The sequence below is a fragment of the Gymnogyps californianus genome, chromosome 1 (assembly GCF_018139145.2).
Source record: "Gymnogyps californianus isolate 813 chromosome 1, ASM1813914v2, whole genome shotgun sequence".
Taxonomy (NCBI): domain Eukaryota; kingdom Metazoa; phylum Chordata; class Aves; order Accipitriformes; family Cathartidae; genus Gymnogyps; species Gymnogyps californianus.
The window spans coordinates 79305528-79322797 of record NC_059471.1 but is presented as its reverse complement, the minus strand read 5'-3'; the positions used below and the strand labels follow the sequence as shown (position 1 = coordinate 79322797).

The window sequence follows — 17270 nt, the reverse complement described above, 5'->3', positions numbered from 1 at the left end:
GATATATTTTGTTATTCTTCCGCTCACTTTGATAACATAGTGACCCTTTTGGTTTCATCTACCTTGTGTGGTAGTTTTATCAAAGTGCCTTGGAACATCTCATTAGAAAACAACTTTTTAAACTCTGTTTTGCATTCCTCAGGTCAGTGAACTGCTGCCATGCATTGTCAGCGATGTATCGAGAAGAATAGACACCCCCTTGGTGAAATGCAAACTTCCTTGTGAACGTGCTATAAGCTGTTCTTCCCAGAGCTAGTAATTGCTCCTCTGGATGAGAACAGTCCTTGTATAATACTGTTGCCTTGTTATAGTAGCTCATATGCTAATGACAGTGTAACTGTTACCTGACATGGGCCTTGTCATACACGTTTTAAGAAGCTATGTCTCTGTTAGCATAGGTTTCAGCCCAACAAGCGGGATTGTGTAGGCACCATATCAACTGCTGTTTGCATAGTTCTATTTTTAATGCTTAAGGGCCTGTGTGAATGCCTAAGAAAGCATATCAGGCAGTTTCTGTGAATCAATAGCTTTTGTATTTTTAAACTAATGAGATGCTATCACTTAGTTGATGTTTAAGGAGTGCAGTTTTAGAATGTTTTGAATTAAGTCATATATATTGCCTGCTATTTCAAAGTTGGATTCCCTCATGCTCCAGAATTGAAATACAGACTTCTCTACTTTTTCATGTGCTATTTTGTATTAGTGGTGGAGTATTTGTTTACAGCTCCACATCAGAAGAGTGTTTGTGTGGTTTATTCGTGAACTTTTTCTTTCATTTCCCTGTGGCATTAAAAAGAAGGATAAGGTGCATATGTGAATACAAGATAGCATTAAGATATGTCTGCTGTATTAATGTAATCTGAAAGCCTTTTGAATTTGTTCAGAAGCTTCTTGCCCTCCCCATAGAACTAAAATGTTCCTGTGCATATAAAATGAGAGATTGGCTTCCTCTGTAGCTGCCATTGAAGAATTCTCCCAGTAATATAAACCCAGAGGGGCAAATATGTGATACTCGTTTGGGAACAGTTTTATGCAGCTATTATTTTTTGGGCACCAAACTTAACTTCTTTTTAAGCCTGTTAGCAATAACTTGAATTCATGGTAGGATGTCACATATCAGAGAAGGGCAAACAGACTGACAGCACTTTGAGTGAGTTAGCCAGTGGCAGTGTGTTTCTCTGGACTTAGTGAAATAATCACTGTAGCATATTCATGTATCTTGGAGTGTACTTATATTAATATTCTGGTACAACAGAAAAAAATAAATAGATTTGCAAAAATTGAAGCTCCAGAACAGGCTTCTACCTGCTCCCTACTAAAATGAATAATGGATCATTTCAGTGAATTTTTATAAGTGCTAATCAAAAATATAATGACTTGCAAATCATTACTCAATTAAATTGGAAGCAGTAATTTTAATTTTCAGCAATTATAGTCATTATTTTTTCTTTATCCTTGGAAGTTATAGTTTATCAATCACGTATAATGGTTTACCGAATAACTTGCTCTTTATAACTAGCTTGTGATTTTGAAGTAGCCATTATTTGGTGCTCGCTATTTATTTTAATAGAGGCTTTACCTTCCTTTAACATCCAGGTAACAGTAAGATGAACTTAAATGCTACTGGTTATGAGAGTAGATCAGTTGAAAGGTACAAGACATGAACACTGCAGCAGCATTTCCTTTGGTTTGATGGGCCAGACTGCGTTTAGGTTCAGCCTGCCTGGTTGGGTACATCAGCACCACATGCTTTGAAATTTAGGCATGGCTCAAATATTTTGGTTGAGCATGCATAAAAGCAGTGCTTATTTCCTCCTGTGACAGTGACTGAAGTGGGTGTCTCTGTAAGGTGATAAATTTAGATTTCATTTTTCTTCATATGCAAGTTCATTTGGATGGAATGGAGGGAATACTACAGCAAAGAGTAGAACATTCCTGTTCCTCATCTCCTCAGGAGGCCTTCTTTGCTAAGGGGTTTGAACTGAAATCCCTTTAATGAGCCCTTAAGTCAACAGGCTCCAGGTTGATTTGTATTCACTGGCTAGCACTCATCTGAGTTTTATTCTTTAAAAGGCAGCTTTTGCCTTTAAAACACAATACTATATACACACACACACATTATATATGCATATATATATAAAAATACATGTTTATATGCTTTATGTATATATACAAACATATAAATGGTTTATATGTATATATGTGTATATATATGTATATAAAATAATAGCATAAAAAAAATCTCATGGGATGGTAGAGAAGTAGACTCAGGCCCTTAAGGTAGGTTGAAAGGCTGAGTCTCTTTTCCTGGACTAGTGCTGTAACACTTAGGCTATTGTGGAAAAAGTAATTTCTGTTGCCTGCCTTCCTCATCCCCACTTTTGCTAAGCTGCTGTAAGTGATTTTGAGGTCAGCTGTTAAACTGCTGTTTTTTCTCCTCTTAGCCATCATGGGTAACCACAGTCATGCATTTTTAAACTAGCTTTCACAGTAGTGAAAGTGTGAATGGAAGGATGTTGGGAGGGAACTGCAAGACTGACCTTTTGCCACAAATTGCAAGATAGTTGTCTACTAAAGATCTTTTATTAAAAAAAAAAAATCTTCAAATTCTCCTTTCCTTTTTTCTGATTGTTTTGCTAACTCAGGAGCCTTCAGCTCTAATTCTTCAGTGGTTCTAGGTGTTTTAAACTAATTTCAGACCTGTTCCAGTGACAGTTGTATAGTTGCTAGTCTTTTGCATTGCTTATACTGGTTTTGTCTGTCTTGTTTGACTGCTGATAACTTAAGGAGAGAGTCTCAGATTCCCACTGAAAGAAATGGTAAGGATAGAAAAAGAATGGGGAATGAATTATGCACCGTGCTTTATTCAGTGGCATAGTCTATTGCTCCCTCAGTGACCGGTTTTTATAACACTGTTGTACTTTTATGTTTCAGTAGTTTGTCATAATGTATTTTTCCTTCCTAATGGTTTTGAGATGGAGCTGTAATTGATAAACTGTCGATAGTAATATCTTGAATTATTCTTCGGGTTGAGAGGATGTTCCTTGTTCCATTCTAAGTTTGCTTTTCAGAGGCCATTGGTTTCCCACTCTTTTCTTTTTTCCTGAGTACCAAAACCACCAGCAGGATCTTGCAAGTTTTGTGGATAGTTATGTGGGTTTTATCTTGGCAGTGGTGTTCCGTAAAGTCTGTGGTAGTCCACATACCATTTGGAAATGTGGTGAACGTGCCGCTGTCTGAGGTTCATATCCTCAGTTATATGGATATTTCAAGAACTGGATCGCTTGTGTAATTGAACAAGCTAAGAGCATGTACTGCCTGTGGGGAGAGGCGTTGTAGAGTGGCAGGCTTGATGACGGGCACACAGCCTTACTGAGAGACATCCATTCCCTGGCTTTCATTCAGCGCTGCAGCACTTGTTATACTGCTGAGTCTCACAGACTTGATGCAACTGGTCAGTGAGCCGATCAGCTGTGTCTTTTGTATGCTGGACAGAGAGGGAAGGAACCGTGAGTTAATGATTTTGCTGATGTTGAAGTAGGTGGGCATGAGGACCATTGACTGAGTTCTGCATGCGATATTCAAGACCTGACAAAGTTAGTCTTTCTCATGGGAAATCCGTCACTATTTTGGCTTTGCCATTACTGTGTTTAAATGCTGTGTTCTTTAACACTGTTCAGTTGATGTAGTGGGAGAATAAACACACAAAGGCCTGTGTTACATTTAAATCCAGAAATGAGAGAAAATGTAAATGTCATTACTATTACTATAGCTCCATGAGTAGAGGAAACATGTAATACTCTCTGGAATGTTGATTGCCCCCACCATTTCAACAATTGCATAGATTTGTTTGCAACACTTTATACTGTGCTAAATGCCACCGATTGAGTTGCAAAAAGCAAAGCAAAAATTTCCACTTCTATAATTATGTTCTGGTTTATAATTATGTTTATCTCTTGTACCCCAAATGCACATTTCTGTAATTTGTATGGCTTCTTACACTGTTGCATACCCCAAAGAGATTAAAGGAATATTGTGAAAGACTGATAGGAAAGCAAAATCATAGTCATCTGTGTGTTCATTCAGTATTGATGGTGACAAAACCTAATAAGATTTTCTCAGTCTTGGGGCAAAATCTTGGTAAAAATGACTAATTGTGTTTGAATTTGGCTAAATTGAATACTGAAGATGGTTCTCTTCTACATATGGACAGAAATCTGCCTCACAGGTATGGACACAAGAAACCTATTGCTTGAATTAAAATTCTTCCCTTTAACCATTTTTCTGTTCCTATCAAAATAAAACTTGCAGAGTTTAGGTGTCCAGGATCTGATTTTGACTTACTGGAATATATTGAATGTACACAATTAAAATTCTGTTGAGACTCCTAGCAGAAGGATAAATTATAGGTGTATTTCATCTGAGAAGCTTGATGCAAAGATGAGATGGGTTATTCAAACAAAGAACTCCTCAGAACTAATGATTAAGATGAGCTATGGCTGAGATGAGCTTTCATGCCTACTAACCACATCTCTTTGATAAACTAGAGATTATTTTAGAATTACAATAACATAATTTTAGTAAATTCAGATGGTGTATAACCTGAAAAAATCAAGTTCCATATTCATTCGTGAAGTCATAATCTTCTGTCTTAAGCTGTCTTCATGTGTAAGTGGTTGATAAAGCTGAGGTTTAGATACTCCCTTCATGCTTGCTGTACCGCCAACCTAGGTAGATCTGCACTTCTAATTCTGACTCTGCAGTAATTTGAGATCATACACTCCAGTTATGCACTGTGGTCTGATGCCAAGTGACCTGTAGGTTTTTCTGAATATGCATTAGCATATTTTTGTGCCAAATCACAAATTGAGTAATCCAGTGCCTCTGTCATTCTTGTCACTTTATTTGTATTTACTGTGACTGGCTTTTACACACTGTAAACAGCACCAGTGGAGTTGACTGTGCTTTTTATATAGAAGAAGGGTTGCTATAAAAATGACTAGAAGATGATATGTGGCTAGGGAATGAATATTACTCATTCCCAGTGAAATGTAGTGAGTGGATGGACAGTATGTCGTGCTGATAATGTCCATGTAAAAGATGTATCAAGGGACAAAAGCTAGAAAGATGAAGAATATTTTGAAAGGCAGAAGAGAATGAAGCTGAGGTTATACATTTACTGCAAATTGCAGGAGCTAAGAAGTCTTGCTTTTCCTTCCCCCTGTTAGAACAGGCCACTGCCACGTGTGTCCTGTTGTGCTCTCAGCTTGTATTCCTGATGGGAGCTAGCAGCTGGGGCTGGATTCACTTGCTGAAATAAATGTGTTTATTACCACTTGTGATGCTGTAGGGCATCCGGCTGCTCATGCAGTAAGGTGTGAGTCTCGCCCACATTACCTTTTTTAATGTCAGCTGTGTGTGGATGTCTTGGGCATACTAGGGTGTCTAAGATACCAGTAGGTGCCTATAATTAGGCACTTGAACTTCTAATTCCTGTTGCTTGTTTTATTTCATTGATGTGTTATATTCATGTGTGTGCATTAGATTTAATTTCTTACTGTATTGCAGATTTATAGTGGTTTGAAATTATAATTCATTGCTATACTTAAACTCTGATCAATCAGTTGTGCTATGGTTTATTTCTTGTTACAGTGGCGAAAAAGCTAGCCTACCTAACCTCTTTGTTAAGCACTTTTTTTGAGATTCCTCCATTTCAATGGGAATAAGAAATCTTGAAGTTGTATCGTTATTAAGTATTTATTTACTGCTGTCTACCTGCTGTCTAATTATAAGGGGGACATACAGATTTTCCTTTGTTTTCAGTCAAAAGGAACCTATGTCCTTATCTGTTATACATGTATGTAGGAAGTGCAGCTTTTTCAGCAGTGGTCTCCTCAGATTCCAATTGGAGATTTTGCAGTGTGTGTGTGTGCTCATGTGTGTGTAATTTTTTTCCCCAGATTTCAGTTTTTATTCATGTGCTGTAGTGAAACATGTCTGTTCGAGGAGGTAAAATGTCCATATCTATGCTTTTGTCATCCAATCATGAGAATTAAAATCACGTTGTTTTTCAAGAATTACAAATACGTAGATTCTTACAAGAGGTCATGAATCTTGAGATGATGATAATTTTCATTGCAGCCAAGTTGATGTCCAGGGTCCAAATGCTGTGACTTCAGGCAGAGTGAAAGCGATCTCTTTGAAAGAAAAGTTGGAAGTTTTGTAAGCCAATTCTTTTAACAGATAATTAATGAGGAGAAGGAAGGAAGGAAGAAAAGGCTTTCTGACATCCTGCTTGTTTAAGCATTTATGTTGCTTTAAACACTTGAGTAATATGTGAGACTAACATACATTTAAATTACATGTAGGCAGTGACCAGTTGTGGCATGTTGACCAGTTTTGGGTTTTGTTTGGATGATTGGTTTGTGGGTTTTTTTTTCCTCAGCACTGAGAAAACTAAGTTCTAACACAATACAAATAGGATAACCATTAACTATTTTAACAGATTTGACTCAAACTTGTTCATGAGTGCTTCTCAGTTGGTAAACTGCAACATTGCATAACAGATTATTTTTAGGTCCGCAATCTGGACATGATTAAGCATTTCTTTAAGAAGAAAATTTTGTTCACAAGTCTGGTATGTGATATTTAAAATGCAGGAGGCTATTAAATTGAGTATCTTCAGCGATACAGTTGAGTCTTTCACTTTCAAATAGATTAATATGTAATTATCATAGAGACTTGTAGGAAAATTTTCATGTTCTGCAATTATACTTTTTGATTCCTAGTTTTGTTTTATTTCTGCTTAGTTTGCTATTTATTACTTAATAGGATAAGGATTAATTTTCAGTTTCAATTTTAAACTTAGGGTAAGAATTTTATGTCCTTCACCTGGTGAGTCTGAGGCATAGCAGAAAAATCAGTGTACCAGAAAAAAGGAAAGAGAGAACTGTGAAATTTTAAACACTGTATTCTTAATTTACCTTCTCAGCTCGTGGAGAGTACCACCTGGCAGCATCAAGCAAACTGGGAGATTTTGTTGTTGGTGGTTTTTTTTTTTTCCTTCCTGGTGTTAGCCAGCTTAACACTTTTCAAAGCCCAGTTGCTTGTGTTTCTGCTGTGATACCTTTCCTGTGTGTTTTATGGGTCTCCAAGATTACTCTTAACTTTTTTCTGTACGTGTGATTGTTAAGAAGCATTTTTTTCTTTCATTTTTAAGCTAAAAGGTTTTTGTGAACCATTTGCTGCCCTGTTAAGCAGTCCAGACAAGTACATTGGGTCTTTAGCTGATCTTTTGGTTCAACGTCCCTTCTCGTTACTGAAGGGGAACATGGGGAGGAGCGCTCTGGCAGGCAGCAGAGCGTGTCTTCCACACTGCTGTGTGTTCACATGATGGTAGGTGTGATGATGGGAAATGGCCCCTATGTTTCTCATTTGATTTCAGATCAGAATCATCTGCTGATCTCGGGACAAGCAGATTACTGTGGTTAAGCAGTAAGCATTTGTCAGACTGCAGGGAAGATCTTCATGTATGTTGTAGTCATGGGCTCTGCTCTTCTTTCTTCAGCCTGTCTTCTTCATAGTATCTATGTTAAAGCTTACAGTTTAAACTCTGTTGCATACTTCTCACATATTCAGAAAGTGAGGTGATGTCCACATTAATAATTTCACTATTTTATTATCCCTATAAAAAATATTTTTACAAGGCAAAGGACATGTTGATAAGTGAAGTCCCTAATTTCTCTAAATAAATCTCATAAGAGCAACTACTTTCTTTCCTTGCTTTTGCCTTTCATTGCTCAAGTGATAATAATAAACATACCTTTAGAGACACAGAAAGCAAAGACATGCATGAGAAGGAAGTTAAAGCATGGTTGACAGCAGTAGCTGGTGTTTCAAAGGAGACTACTTAAAAAGATAAACAGACTGGTAGAAAAGCCACTGTTCAAGATCTTTGCTGAAATGAGGCCAAGAGGTGAAAGGACTTTTCCCCGTTTTAGTGTTAAATTAAATGTTATTGACCTTTTTCGAAGATTTGTCTGGGTGGAAAGACAAGCAGGATTGTTTGTTTGTGTTTCAACAACAACAAAAAAAAATTAGTTTGAAAACTAGAAACACCTTTGACATAGAAGCTGATAGTTTCACTGGCAAAATTCAGCCTGAAGTTTACTCTTGCCAGAAACACCCTGGAAATACAAGTTGGGTGTGTTCTGCTTGAATAATCACATGTAAACGCAGAGGTGGCAGCAGCACTGCTGTAATAATGACCGTAGTGTCTTTGAGGGCACTCTGAAGCTTCGTTCAAAGACACTCTTAAGTAATTAAATCTTTTTTTTTTTCAGTTTACATGGAATACGTAATGACATACCCCAAGTACCAGACTTCCTTCCCTTCTTTTCTTTCTCATGCAAAGAATAAATAGAGTATTTTAATTAAGACACTGCTTGCTAATCTGTAAAGAAAGGTGATGAAAGAGCAGGTCCAGATAGTTCTTTGTTGTGACCTTCAGTAACCTTTTCTTAACACAGAAGTGACAGCTTGAAAAGCCTAGGTGCCTCTGAGGTGATCTTTAGAAGTCTTGTTTCCCCTTTGCAAATAAAGGGAGGCACTTTGATATGCCCTCTGGCTCCTGGCAGTTCACTCTGTGACCGTTTATGTGCTCCTTCTTGTAAGAGTGGCTGCTCAGCTGGTTATACATAGTTTTAATCTTTTTTTTTTTTTTTTTTGGCAGATACTGAGCATCTCTATACAGTAGTGTTCGAAGAGATCTGTGGGCGTTTTGGAAAGACCTATACCTGGGATGTGAAATCCTTGGTCATGGGTAAAAGAGCCCTAGAAGGGGCACAGATTATTCGAGATGTTTTAGATCTTCCAATAACCAAAGAAGAGTTATTACATGAAAGTAAAATGAAGCAGGAGAAGATATTCCCTACTGCTGAATTGATGCCAGGTATGTTTCTCTTCAATATTTATAAACTGTTTATGGAATTACTTAAATGCTAACCAAGGTAGAATTTTTTAATTTGCCTTCCACAAAACAGTTTCTCTTACAGATTCAGTTTCATCACTCTTGTTTTAGCAAGTTTTACTCAAATCTACTTGTTATTTAGCTGTGAAAGAGTGTTTTACCTGTTAAAGGGTACTGAAAACTTTTTTTTCTTGTTTACTTGGAGAACCGCTTTTTTTCCTGTATGTTTTAAAAGAGGAAAAAAGACTAGGTAAATGTGCATGAATTCTGTTTTGTAAACCAGACATTCTTTATAATTGTTGTTGGCAGCTGTGTAACTCAGCAAGTTAGTTTTCTCTTGCTATGTGTGTAGTCCGACTTAGTTACAGACAAATACACTTTTAAATGTGCAGGCAAATGTATGAGCCCATGGGTTCTATCAGCTGGGATTAATCTCGCCTAACCTGAACATTGAAACTTAAGCATGGTGTCTGAGCCAGCTGTGTGTCAATGGAGAGGGAGGGTTTCTCAGGTTATCCTAGGACAGGTAAGTTTCATCACCTTCTGAAGATACATGTCTTTTACCAGTGATTGTGCAGGAAGCCCGAATGAGTAGCTTAAACCAGGTAGCTCAAGATAAGCAAGAGGATGAATCTTATCTGTGGTGTGAACTCATACTTTTATATTCCATTACATTTACATCTGAAATGGTTAGAGAAAAATCCTTAGCCATGCAAGACAAGCAATACCTAAAGCTAGGATTGCTGTTAACTTTGCTGTACAATGTTAAACTTCCTGGAGCAAATATCAATAATTTATGAAGGAAAAAAATAAAGGAGGAGGGAGGAGAGGGGGAGGAATGCAAAAAAGTATTAGAAGTGAAATAACTACATGTCACTATAACAAATCTAACTTCATAATTTTTTCTCTTTGAATGTGTGCTTGTTTGTTCTGACAACCTCTACAGTGCATTAATGATGTTTTAATTTTTAGATGTTTTTTTATACCTAGTTTCATAATGCATTAAGAGGATGAAAGTTAAAAATATGTGATATGTTAGGAATAAATAACAAGCAGCAAAAATAAAAGGTGTAATTTTTTTAGGCAGCTTAAAAACTTGAGTATTTTGTGCAGCCAGCTTCTTTAGTTATCTCTCTGATGTCTTTTATATGCAAGATTTTTCAAATCGCATCTTTCTCACTTACAGATCCACCTAAAACTGTAAGCCTAGTTAAACTCTCCAGGAAAACAAGAAAGATGGAGGGATGTGTTTTTTGTGTCTCATGTCAAACTTCTGGGACTAACTTTGCAGCTATATCTTTTGCAAGACAAACAGAAAAACCCTAGTCTGGGCTTAGAAAATGCCAGGTGGACAGACTGGGTGAAATGTTAGGAGGCACAGAGAAGAGTTGCTGTAATGTAACAGCACAGGTAATAGATGCCATTAAGTGGATATTCTGTGCCTGCTGAGGATTGTGATAATGTGGCTGAGCTGGCTTGAACAGAGTTGCAGAGAGGTGATGGAACAGATTAGCCGAAGGAAACATGAAGTTTTGCGCTGTTCCTGCCTTCAGAAAGTTAATTTTGGGCTCACTGAAGCTGGGCTATTATAGATGAAACAGGCAAAATTCTTACTGGGACAAGCAAGTAAACATTTTTATCATGGCCAGAATTGTTCAACTGATTATCTTTTCAGTTCAACTAAATACACATGATAACTTTCTTCAGGCTATTTTCTAAAGCAGAATTGATGTGAACTTAAATACTTTATGCTCACTGGCCATGGTGGGGAGCAGAGGCAGCCTTGATCACTGAAATAATGGGATCTGTACTTTACTTGGTAGCAACATATGAGATATAAGCTGAATTGCCATGAATTTTGAGAAAATCAGGTTGATGTCAGCTAATAATCTAGAAAGAAGTGGCTCCAGCTACTTACTATTTAGTTTCTTTAAGGACTGACCTGTTCTTCAATCTGATAACCAGATTTTTTAATCTGATACTTTTCTTCTGTCCTTTTGTATCTTCTGAGGATATTTATTGATGTAATCCTTGTGGATTTATTCTACAGCCTCTTAATGTTTTTTAATTAAGAATGGACTTCATGCAGGTGTTGTGTAAGATGTAAGGCTGTGGTGACGTTTAGAATTTACAATGTTCTCTGACTAAACTGATCTTTCACGTAGTTACAAGTAAATACAGGGAAGTGAAAGTTAATTGTCATATTTATCAATGGCGTAAGATGACTCTGACGTGCTGAGTCTGTGGCCATCTTTTGGCAGTTAATAGGCAGGTGAGGTTATATTTTTCAATCAATTTCTACAGTTTTTCCAAAAAATAAGATTCAGATTTGGTGTGGTGGAGAGCAGTGCTGAATGATGTTTGAAAAAGTGACTCAAGCAAAGCAGCACTTGTTTCTGGACATAGAATGAGCTATGCACGTGTTTGTGCCAGTGATGATAACTCTGTTAATTCCCAAATCAAGTAGTTGACAGGTATGTCAGTGATGGTTAAGGGTGGTGGGGAAGTTGTACAAATATACGATTGGCAAAGCAGTTCTTTGGCTGACAGGCTATATCACAGCCATGCCACTTAATGTACAACAATTCTGAGACATTAGTGGTTGAAGACAGAATTTTGACTATTTCAGTATGGCGGAACTGACTGACAAGCTTCAATACATCAGGCTGTGGTCAAAATACAGATTTAATCTATGAAGAGGATATATCCATTTCTAACGTGGAATATTCCAATAACTATTTGAGAGTTTTTCACAGATTTCTTTTTAGTTCTGAAAGGATCTTAGGGAAGGCTGGTTTTGATTTCAGTGGAGAAAGGAATTAATCCAGGACAACGCTGACAAAATGACAGGGCTGTCGCTTGTGCTGCTTTTCTAAATATTTCTGTCAGAGCATAGACATTGTTATCTGCAAGAGTAACATAGTAGGCTTTCTGTTTCTGCAAATGCAGTACTACATTGCAGGGAAGTGGATTGTCAGAAGAATAAGGAGTGACAAGTGGAGCAAAAGAAAACCATGCGTATGTACGTTTACCTATACATGTATAGGTGTGCTTTTGCTTAACATAAACCCAGAATGTACACAGAGCCAGGAAAACCTAACTCCAAGTTACACAGCTGCCAACAGTTACTATAATCATGTCAGGGTTATGAAATTAATGCCATTCTTTCGTAGCAGTCTCTGTTTTTTGGCTCATCATCATTACAAAGCACAGATCCTTAAGGATTGTGCCGTTGTGTATACCTTTCAGATGTTTTCCATTCTTGGGTCGTTTTCATGATAACTGGGATTCCTTTGGTGCAGCTCCTGTTCAGCCAGTGCAGAATGTGATGTGCAAACTATTTTCCGGTTCAAGTACAGTTGACTGTCTCTTGCAGACTTGAGGAGGTAATTTCATAGCTCAGTTTTAGTACCAAATGAAGCCAGTCAGAAATCACAAAAAGAGAAAAAAGAAAAACAGTTCAAGTTCCAATGGCAGCTCACTCTAAAGTCATACATATTTTTTTTCTTGAACAGTTCCATTCAACCAGCAGTCTAGTTTGCTTAGCTATTGTTTCCTTGATTCATGTTGTGCCCTTAACAGTTAAACAGACTTCCTACCATGTTATCTTTTGTTTTCCTTGCTATTACTGTTTAAATGGTAGGAAACTCTAGTGAGTCCATGCTGGGCTCAGCGAGCCTGTAACCCCTAGAGACCAGTCAATTAGCTGCAAACTCAGAATGATGCTGTCTGTTTGGCTGATTTCAAACATTTGGCCTTTGCATTAAGTCCTAAAGGTTTGCAACCCAAAAATGCTTTTACCAGGAAGTCAGCAACACAATTGACAGGTTCTGAATTCTGTAAAATTTAGTACATGTATTTTTTCCATGGCCATGCATGTGTCAGTATGTCCAGACTAAAATGAGATTATCGATTTGGTGAACAGGAAGTCTCTGCCACCAGAAGGATCTCTGGTACTTTTTACAGAGCAGTAAGATGAGAAGATAGAATTCTTTATTAATAGCCAATAACCTTCCAAATTGGGAAGTAGGTTATTAGTTTCCACCTCCACTTTTGTAGCTCAGTGAAAAGATAACATACCATTGCAGACAGAATTTTTAATATCGCAGAACAAAAAAGAAACAGGTGGATCTGAGAGTCACGTTTCCATAGTCTCATCAGATTCATGGCAATTACACCAGGTGGTGGATAGCCCCACCTCTGTCACACTGTCACCTTCACAGCAGTAGCGCTGACTTCACTTGAGGACTGAGAGCAAATGTAGATAATGAATAGTGCTGTGCCGATGGGCTTGCAACTGTTGTAACACACCAGACTACATAAAAAATATTTTTTAATCAGTTTGTGACTTAAGTGAACAGACAGCTGCTTCTTGTTCTACATGAGATTTTTTTTTTTTTCTTTGTTGGGTGCTTTTAGTATTCAGAGGCTGCTAAGGTTTTTACCATAGAATCACTTTTATGAACTTAAAGAATTATCATCAAATTGGCTAGAAATCTAATCAACTTGACAAAGCTCTGAGTGGTAATGTTAGCTTTTCTTTGATTAAAGAGAGTGATAAAATCTTGAAGAGCTTTAAGTTTGGTCTGATATCACATTCAGTGTAGGAACTGTAAAGTGATTTTGAAAAAGAGGAGCAGTCTTTTCATACAGAGGCTATATTTATCCTTAAGATTTCCATTTGTGCACAAATGGACATAAATCATACAAGACATGCACAGTGCTTGTACACAGTTAATTTAAACAATGCATGGAGCACTTTGGTTTCCTTTAGTCTTTTTCTCAGCAGTAAATCTTTTCTTCCAAATACACACTGAATGCTCTCAGACAGCTTGTTTTGTGTGACATTACAGCAAAATGAAGTGGACTTGAATATGGGTTTCTAAAGAGCCTTGATTTTGGTGCCCCAGAGGTCAAGTGTCCTCTGTTCTCATGCTGTTAGTGTGAGTAGAAAGTGAACGATATCTACGTGGCAGTGAATGAGGAGCAACACTGTGATAGATATATATGAAGATCTTGGAGTGCTGAAAGTCTGCAAAAAGAGTGTGAAGTTGTATTTGGGCTCAGAATTTGTGTGCAAGCTATGTGAATAAAGCGCTTGGTGACCAGTATAGTTCTTCCAACAAAAATTTCAGTGTAAAGGGCAAAAGTCTTTTGATCAAGACAGTATTCTCTAAAAAAGCCTGTAGGCATGTTGTTTCTTCTGCAGAATATGCTGCATCTCAGCTACAAGACTTAGCAAGTATAGTTATATTAGCACAGGCTACATAGTCTAGATGAGCTCTGAAAGTATAGTGGGGAAAGAGAAATGAAACATACACGTACACCAGTGAGGGAAAAGGGAAACAGGGTAAAAGAGGTAGTAGATTAACAGACTGGTCAAATGTGATACAAAAAAGAAAACAAAAATGAATATTTTTTGGAAGAGAGTAAGTAGCTCAGATTAAAAAAAAAAAAAAAAAACAAAACACCATAAAGTCCAAGAAAACTCAAGCATATATAGATATGATAAAATATACATAGGAAAAGATTTGGTTGCCCATGAAATACAGGCGTTTTTTCTTGGTTAAAAAGAACTTTGTGGCATGTTTCAATATCCCACCCCATTTTTCAAAGATCATAAAATTTAGAGAGAGAATCGTTCCTTTGGCTTAGAATTACAGTTGACAATAAAATAAATGTGACTAATAGTACTCATGATCAAATTGTCAAATGAGAGTGGCCTGTATAGCTTACTGAAGTAAGGAGAATGAGTATCTTTTCAACAATTAAAATTAACTGGAGACTAAATTACATATTGCGATTACAAAATACAGACAAAAAATAAGAATAGCACAGGAATTTAACTGGATAAATAATCAAATAACCAGTAACTAACTGGGGAGGGGGATAAGACAATTTAATAAGTAAAATGTCCTAAATAACTCACTTTTAAAAAAGTATATCTGTAGTCCCCAAAACTATGTCAAAGGATACACAGCAGTTGTAGATAGCAGTAATGTTGTTACTATAATCATAATGATTTGAGGCCTATGTGAGAGAAGGTTTTAAATGAGAAGTAATATCTTTCATTAAACTAACTGAACTGTGGAGAAGCTTTTGGGCATAGAAAGTCATCTTCATATCAGTTTTAAAATACCCATTTGCTATTTTGGGTTTTTTTCTTCACTATAAAGGTGGTGAGGCACTGGAAAAGGTTGCCCAAAGAAGTTGTGGATGCCCGATCCCTGAAAGTGTTCAAGGCCAGGTTGGATGGGGCTTTGAGCAACCTGGTCTAGTGGAAGGTGTCCCTGCCCATGGCAGGGGGGTTGGAACTAGATGATCTTTAAGGTCCCTTCCAACCCAAACCATTCTATGATTGTGATTCATTCTATGATTTAAGAGTTCACATGTGTTTGCTTTCTAAAAATGCAACTATGAAGAGGAAGACACAAAATAATAATTTCAAGTCTGTCTGAGCTTTTATCATTTCTGTACATGTAGCCTTTAGCTTTCTGTAATAGTTTAGCTTGAGCTTTCACTTGAATCTGAAAATGAGCAGGCAGAATCTATGGAAGCGCCACAATATAACCCGATTTCATTGGCTACTTGATGGTTGCATTTAATTAGTATAAGGATTATGCTGTATTTATGGTGTTTTGTTCGTTTTGGGTTTTTTTCATCACTTACTATCTTGAACTAAAGTAATCCTACGTTATACTATTTCTCTGATTATTAGATGTCCGACACTTTTGCTTAAGAGAAGGCCTTGGGGAGTTCCATTCATTTTTTAAGGTCTTTTTCTTACATAGCTTATGTTCATCTTTTTAGGATTGAAACAGGTATTAGAAAAGATGGTGGGACTGTCTGTGTAGGCCTGGGCATTTATGTGACCTTGTTCCTGCACTCTGTGCTGGCAGTGCATAAGCCAGCTGTATTCCTGAAGCTGTAAGACTGTAGGACTTTGTCTGTGCTTCTAAGACCATCAAACAGTGGATTTTCAGGTTAAGGTGCTGCCAGAGCTTAGTGTGTGATTGTCTGCATGATGGTGTAGTTATGCCTTCAAATAAATCAACTGCAAACAGAAATATGAACATCAGAAATCATTCAACTGGTGAACAGAGGAAGCTGAAATTATGGTTCAGTGCTGAAGCAGCATGAATAATCCTCTTCCCTATCTCATATCTTTGTCCAGTTTATGATGGAGATCACTTTCTTTTCTATCTTGAAAAGCATTCTTAGACTCTTACTATAACATGTTTACAGAAACTTCACTTTAAGAAAAGAGAAAAAAGAAAAAATGCTTTGTAAGACAAAAGTTTGGTTGGAGACTTACATTAGAAAAAAATAGAAGAGCTTTATATTATCTCTTTATTTGTCTGGAGGCATTTCACAAGAAATAGGTCTGAATCTGGAGTTCCAGAAGTGATATACGTGTTTTGTTCAGTGGTAGACAAACACAAGAAAAGGGATGGTACGAAAATTTGAAAATATAACAAGTAAAATGTAGCAAAAATTTATGTGTTGTTCACCGTTCTGAAGTATTCTATATGACACAGAGCTCGTGTTTGTATAGAGCTAAAAGGAAAATAAAAATTCCCTTTGTTTTCCATCAATTTGAATTAGCTCTCAGGAGTTATGTCTTGTTAAGTTTCACTTCATAATGAATAATGCCATTTAATTATAAAACGTGATAACTGAAAAAAAAATCATGTAGAAAACAGTGTTATAATAGCATATAAATAATTAGATAGAGACTATCGTTAGATCATTTTAGCGTAGCATTATTTGGTTTCCTGAGCTCCTGCTGTACGTGTTTGTATTAGTCAATGAAAAGGAAAATGTGACAGCCCAAGGGTTTTGTTGTTTGGTATAAGTCTTAATTTTAGTTTGTCAGTTGATCCAATGTATTAGTCACTGTGGCTTCAGCTGAATCTAAAGAGAACAAACACCACATTGGGAGACTAATAGAGGAATAATATTTCCTTTTTAAAAAAAAAAACAAATTATACATATAATGTAAGTTTTTCTGCAACTTGCGGAACAAAAGTGCTGATCTCTTCCTTTAAAATGCGTCTGTGGTCTCAGAAGAAGTAACTCCTTTCTGTTGGTTTAGTTCATTTTTTTTTTTCTTTTCCCAAAGTTGTTAACTTCATTGACATTTGTGATTAATCAGGTTTTAAAGATGCTGACATTTAAAGTTGATCCTTCTTCTTTTCAGCTTCTGTAACTAAACTCAGCTTACAATTCTTTTCACCTATTTTTCTTTCCAATAGTCACTGATGTTTAACCATTACATTTAGAATATAGTAAGCTTCTGTGT

At 36.8% G+C, this 17270-nt stretch overlaps 1 protein-coding gene across 1 annotated transcript in view; it reads left to right on the top strand.

Annotated features, from left to right (window-relative positions):
* The window catches only part of PUDP (pseudouridine 5'-phosphatase), a 75635-nt gene that overhangs the window by 18236 nt on the left and 40129 nt on the right, over positions 1-17270 (top strand). The window contains exon 2 of the mRNA XM_050910814.1: positions 8732-8950. Within this exon, the coding sequence (XP_050766771.1) occupies positions 8732-8950 (219 nt within the window). The remainder of the gene's footprint in view (positions 1-8731; positions 8951-17270) is intronic.